This window comes from Cajanus cajan, chromosome 10 (genome assembly GCF_000230855.2).
Source record: "Cajanus cajan strain Asha chromosome 10, NIPB_CcT2T_4, whole genome shotgun sequence".
Classification (NCBI taxonomy): domain Eukaryota; kingdom Viridiplantae; phylum Streptophyta; class Magnoliopsida; order Fabales; family Fabaceae; genus Cajanus; species Cajanus cajan.
This window is the reverse complement of record NC_138526.1, coordinates 33417845-33424799: the sequence shown is the minus strand read 5'-3', so window position 1 is coordinate 33424799 and position 6955 is coordinate 33417845. Positions and strand designations below refer to the sequence as shown.

The 6955-nt window shown below is 30.2% G+C and overlaps 1 protein-coding gene across 1 annotated transcript; it reads right to left on the bottom strand.

Annotated features, from left to right (window-relative positions):
- Positions 1-852: 852 nt before the first annotated feature.
- On the bottom strand, positions 853-5190 carry LOC109806002 (cAMP-regulated phosphoprotein 19-related protein). Its single transcript, XM_020368328.3, has 7 exons — positions 5034-5190; positions 2916-3030; positions 2532-2594; positions 2328-2375; positions 2196-2249; positions 1167-1221; positions 853-1069 (listed from the first exon to the last, which is right to left on the bottom strand). The coding sequence occupies exons 2-7, from the start codon at positions 3000-3002 to the stop codon at positions 1026-1028; spliced, it is 351 nt and encodes a 116-aa protein (XP_020223917.1). The 5' UTR covers positions 3003-3030; positions 5034-5190; the 3' UTR covers positions 853-1025.
- Positions 5191-6955: the final 1765 nt, after the last annotated feature.

The window sequence follows — 6955 nt, the reverse complement described above, 5'->3', positions numbered from 1 at the left end:
AAATTCAATAATGGGATAAGTTGCTTTCCTTTTGAGCTTGCCTTGATGATTAAAAATGATCATCAATTCATGACACTTCTAGCGAGTTGATTTTATATACCCAAAAATATTCTCTTATTTTTCAACTTTCATATATTTAAAATTATATATCTAAGACTCAAATTATTAAATTAAAATAATTATAGTTACCAATGTTATATCTGATGTTAGATTAGAGTATTTTATATGAAGAGAACAAAATGAAATGCACCCCATTTCATATTAGAATTTAAACGAAAAAATGACAATAACCAAGTTTAACATTATAATTTCTATAAATGAATATTGATTCATGAACAGTTATATGAATGAAAATGACCACCCAATGGCCACTTATTAACTGGTTCTAAGACATATTTAACCATTATTAACAACATGAGATAAATTTAACCAGTACCACAAGCATCTACCATATCAAGCATAGTCTCTGTTAATACGAATTCAAAATGCTTATAAACAAATTTAAAAAAAAAAATTCAACAACGCTTTCAATTTATATTCAACCAGACTCAATCAAATTCATTTTCACTTAACTACTAGTGAAACAAAATTAATAATATTCATAAATATAAAACCACAATAAGTAGAGAATTCTCAATAGGCTATACTTTTTAGTAGACTGGGACCAAAATAATTTTTTTTATATTTTTTTATGTAGAGACTAACATGACCATCGGCGTAAAAACCAGATTTTTAGTTAAATATTTTACCCCTTTTTTTTGTAATTTATTTATCCTTATTGCCTTAAAAAGAATCAAATAAAGATAGATGGTAGGGTGTTTGGGAGAGGAGAGAGTAGTAACACAGAAATCATAATCCCAAGTGAATGTCTATTGGGTAGGCCAAATGATTTGTATTTGTTTGTCTTGTGCTAATATGAATACATGAAAAACTTCCCTTTATTGTTGAAAACAACAAAAAGTGATACCTACTCAACTCAGGTATTAGAACAATAGTCAGCACATCATCAAAAGACTGATTGCTGTTTACTCGCTGGAAGGTGAATCCTCCGCTTGAACACTTCCCCCTTCTATCAAAAGCACAACACATCACAATTTAGTTACTTCATTTTGAAGATGCCACCTAAGCTAAGACACACAAACCAAGAAATCAAAATAAAAACATACCTTCTCCTGAAGGAGCATAAGGAGACTTCCGGTACCGTGTTTGCTGCTGCGTCGGCTGAAAAGCATAAGCATCAAGAAGAAATTTGTCATGCACATTACATGAAAATAGCAGATATGACTAGGTTTACGGTGCATTTGGATAAAATTTGAAAGAAAGCACTTTCATGATATATCCCCTTTTTTCTTTTGAAGCTACTCTTCCTAGACTCTAAGAAATGCACCGGAACTATTTACTTATTTATTTATTTTTCATTTTTGGGTTTTACTCTTCTTCAAAAAACTAACACAAATACTTAGAGCTTGTTTGGGTAGCTTTCCCAAAAACACTTATAGGAGTGATATATATGAAAGAAAATGAAATAAGCTTCTACATATATAAGCTAATTTGCAGAAGTTTTCTTCTATTCACTTATGCATAAGTTACTTATAGTTTATGGAGAAGCTTATTTCAAATTTTCTTCCAATTTTTTCTTCTAGAAGTGCTCCTAGAGAGACTTATTCAAACAAATCCTTATGCCACTAGGATAAGAGATGCATGTTTGGTACACCAACAAGTATTAGGTTAGTTTTCAAGGGCCTAACACAACCCTCCTCCTTTACCCAGGCTTGGGATTGGCTATGAAACCATAAGTGGAGTTTTTATTTTCGAAAAACTAATCTAACCATAAAATTGTTTAGACTATTTTTAATTAAAAAGGTACTTTTTCTAAGGAAAAAAATTAAACAAACAGGCCATTAATTTTGTTGTACTGTGAAAATTGGATGGATGATTACAAATTTGAAACTTTTCATTTTTCAACAACAGGTTGAGAAGGGAGGCGGTAAGGGACAGGGGAGGCAATGGAACAACATCCTTTATGATAGTAAAAGAAACAGTGACTGAGGCATCATGATGGATCACCCATTGTTGGGCTTACTGGGCCTGTAATTAGGAACTAACAATTGACACCTTAGAAGAACAATTACTATCAAGCCATAGAGAGCATTGCCATTGCATCTAAATCATGTATGAGAATATTGGCTAAATACCTGTAATTTAGGCCGAAGAGCCTCTAGTGGTCCCTTAGGCTTCTCTCCGCCTTGCTGTTTCATACAAGGGCACACAAAAGTCAGAAAATTTAATATAAGCAACTATTACAAATGTCTTGTTTCCAAAAGTACCTTTCCAAGCGCCCAATCCGCAGAATCAAAGTAAGCACGCTCATGGTCCTAGCATAAAATTGAATTTTAAATGAAAATTCAATTTTAAATGAAAATTCAAATGAGCACTCATCATTAGATACTCATAGGCACTGACCATCTCATCTTGATTTCATAACGTAAGTGATAAACAAGTTTTACAGAGAGAAACCCACATGCACGCACCTTAGATATGAGCGGCGGCTTTTTGGGCATTATTCCTCCATACTTTTTCTTTATAGTTTCCTCCTACAAGGTTTACAAACTCGTAAGTCACAATAAGAAATTCTTTTGGAAGTAAAACAACCTCATAGTAAAGAGATTATGAATCCCATAAGGGCGGCATAGTGCATGAGGCTCCCACCTGAGGATCCGAGAAGGGTATATGTACATAGGCCTACACACACAAGTGGAAAGGCTATTTCCAGGATTTGAATCTGTGATCTCCAGCTCAAAAGGCAACAAACTTACCATTGTGCCAAGGCTCACTCTCAGTAGAGAGATTATATCATCTAAAGTGAAATTTATTTTTTAATTTAAGCATGCAAAAAGGCAAGATTTGAATACCACCTGCTTCTGAGATGATGGCATCGCTGGTTCTTCAGATGCATCCACGTCCATCTGTCCAAGATCTTTGTTATCCTCTATGTTAGACATGAGGTCCTTTTTGAGTGTAAAACTGCAGCTGCAACAATATTCATGTTAGTAGAAAATTCTCAGCTGCACAAAACATGACATTTGTGAATAACTTTCACACTCTAGCAATGGTTAGAATTCATAAAGCTCTTCAGAGTAAAGAAAACATCAGATTCTAGCAACGAAAAGTTGAAATCCACTTGTTTCTTTAGAAGGGGAATGCAAACCAATGTTGTCATACATGAAAGGCATCACTGTCAAAACTTACTTTGCTTAAGGGTTATGGATAAAATAAAAGATATAAACAAGAGCTATAAAAAAAAAAAAAATAGGCAACTCCCTCTTCACCCATTTGAAGAGGCATACACAATTTTCAGGAATATATGATGACCAAGCCACACACCTCAATAAAAAGAAAAACCTCATAGACAGTACAGCAAACAATTATCTTCTCTAATTTAAAAACCTATAACTAAGACCATTTATACTTATAGTACATATATTCAGTAAATCAGTTCAGACCCCTGACAATTATCTTCTCTAATTAATGAAGGCAACTTAATAATAAACAAGTTACACTTACCATAATTTAACAACTAATTGTGTGTTTGTATAATCATTTTGTCATAATGTTGTATATATTTTCAAACTCTAAAAAAAACTTCAAGAATTTATAGGATTCAATTTTTTTTTTTTATCAATAAAAGATTCAAGGTTTAACGAGTTTTAATGGGTATTCAAATACATGCTGTAAATGGGTATTCAAATACTATGTGACTATGATGACCCTAGTAGTCAATAACATTGCATCATCATAATAAGTGAATAAAAAAATAAAAAAAGCAATCAAACTTTACAAGGAAAACCTAAGTCAATCTTTAGCAAGTGAGACCCTAATGGCTAATAATACACACAAGTATCTTATCATTTTATTCACCTAATTTTGTTTCTCCATGTTGGTATCCACAAAGCAAGAGTAAAAACCGTAGACACACATACCCTAATTAAAAGTGAAGCACTTTCCAATGAACAATACTTCCTCAAAGAAAATCTGTCTACTGTCTAACATACAAGTGATCTGCAACAGCTACAAATTTGCAATCAAGCAAGGCTCAAAAGAACAGGCTTATGTGATCTTCCAACATATCAAAAACTAATTGGGCACAGACACAAAAATAGCAGAATCATTAATCAATCCAACAAGGTAGCAAAGTCACGTGCAAGCGAGCTAGCACACACCACACCACCCATCAAATCAACTTTTTGAGCAAAGTAATGCACATCTGAGCATAAGAGCATTAATAAACTATCAGAAAATGTTTTTCTGATAGTTTTTATTAGCATTTATTTTTCGTCAAGGATATTCCCGACAACCAAAGACTAACTTCGTTTGAGATGTAGAGATCACCAAAGTAGATTTTGTCTTTACCAACAAGTTTTCACCAAACACAGCCAGGAATCAAACTCCTCTGACAATATACATCAGGAACTTAGCTATCTATCAACTGTGCTGAACTTTGTTACAGTAGTTGTTTTTCTAATAGTTTGATTAGAAGACCAATTGCTCTTAAACAGAATACAAAACGTCTAACAAAGGAAATTACTAAACTACTACATATTGTGTTAACTCCTAAAAAACAAGGTCAATGATTCTCATAAAGTAAACACAATAACCAAACACCAAGCCTTAATCCCCCCTAATTATAGTATATAACGCCGTCTATACAAGTAAATACTCTCTTCAGGCCTATCATGAGAGATTCTAACATAAACTTTGGTTTTTGAAGCTCAACAACTCCAGAACCCAACAAAAACTCTAAAGCCCCCATCTCCCCTAAACAGTATCAGGGATCAAAATCATTGCAACTAAATCACAAAATTCAAATGGGTATTCAGCAAAATCCAAAAAGATTAAAATTTTAAAAAGAAAACAACAAAAACTGATAATGGGGTGGAGCAACTTAGAAACAACTGAAAAAGGGGCAGAATATGAATATGAAGATCAAGTTGAAGGAAATGGTAAGATGAAGATCGAAGTAGTGACTGACTCACCGGAGCGGTGGGGCCACAACCGTAATCAGCGGAGCACCGAACGGTGTCTCTGCTCTCTCTCTCTCTCTCTCTCTCTATAACTCTATCTCTCTCTTCTCTCTTTGTTTTTTGTCTCAGTCTCAGATCCCTTGCTTTTTTACATTCAATTATTTTTTGTCTTCTTTTATTTGATTCATTTGATCCAATTTTTTTTTTAAATTTTTGTTCCATCATTAACAATATTATTTTCAACAACAAAAAATTCATTATTCATTAATATTATTATTGACTTACGAATGCAATTTTGGCATGTACGAATAAGATGGTGAATTGAGATAAAACAATTAGTATTTTATTCTTTTGTAACGATTGAATTGATTAAGCAACATGATATTATGGTTGTGATATAGTGTGCCTTTTAAGGTCAATTAAGGTTTTTACATCAGGGCCAATCAGATTTCCAGTTGTATTTTTAATAAATAATGACAGGTTAATTGAGAAAGTAACTTATAATTAAGGCTTTTAATTATAAAGTTTTAAAGAACAATAATAATAAGGTTTTTAATTAAGATTCGATTTCTCAAAAAAAAAAAAAAAACCATTCTATTAGAGTTGCCCTCCGTGAGAGATAATTGTGGTTTTTATAATTAATATATATATATATATATATATATATAATTGATTCACTTTCATAATATTTAAATAACATAATTAAAATTTAATTGAAAAGTAAAAATATAATAGACAAAAAAAATTAATATTATCTTAAATGTTTAAAATAATAAATAAATAAATAAATTATTTTTTCTCAAAGAATAAATGCTTAAAAAGAAATGAACGGAGTAGTATTTTTCTCAATGAACATTTTAAAAACAAAAAAAAAAAAAGATGTAATTTCCTTAAACATCACCATTTAATAAAGAATAAATAATTGATATACCCTTTCATCCAATTACATACAATCATATATAATAGGTTTGTTAATTTTTAAAATAATTTTTTTAAAAATTATAACAACGATGATCCTTTATAAATGCTAATAAAAAATTAATATATTTGATCTTAGTTGGGAAAGAAACATCTATATGATTCTTTTTTCTATATACGATTATTAAATTAGATAATGTTATACGTGCAAACGTTAAAGAATTCCTCTTTATATATATAAAAAAAAATTCGAAGAATTCCTACCGACAACAGATCGAATTCATGAAAACCACTTGATCCATCTGTTCACACCGACTAACAATGAATCAGGGAGGCTTAGTGGGTTGGTTTAACCATTTAAATTATATTTGATTAAATCATCACAAACATTATTCACGTGCAATAATATATAAAAAAAAAATAAGATTTTAATAAAAATTTAATGAAGGTAACTTAATAATTAACAAGTTACACTTACCATAATTTAATAACTAATTGTGTGTTTGTATAACCATTTTATCATAATGTTGTATATATTTTCAAATACTAAACAAAACTTCAAGAATTTATAGGATTCAAGTTTTTTTTTATTATTTTTTTTTTATCAATATAGGATTCAAAGTTTAACAAGTTTTAATGAGTATTCAAATACATGCTGTAAAAAAAAAAATTGGGGTATTCAAATAATATGTCACTATGTTTAAAGTATTTTATTCTATTATCTCTTTTTATTTTATTTTAATTTTTTAAAAAAATTTAAGAGATATGAAGTGTCTTTTTTTCCTACGAGTGTTACATAAATGCTTTTTTTTTTTGTAAGTTTATATATATATATATATATTAAAAAGTATAGAGAAACATAAAAGTTTCTAATTTGCAAATGTTTTATAAATATGCTTTAAAATGATATATGATTTTACTGGATAAAAAAATATATATGATTTTAACGATGATTAGTTACTATCTCCAACAATTCTATATTATAATATTATGATTATAAAAAAAAACATATGAAT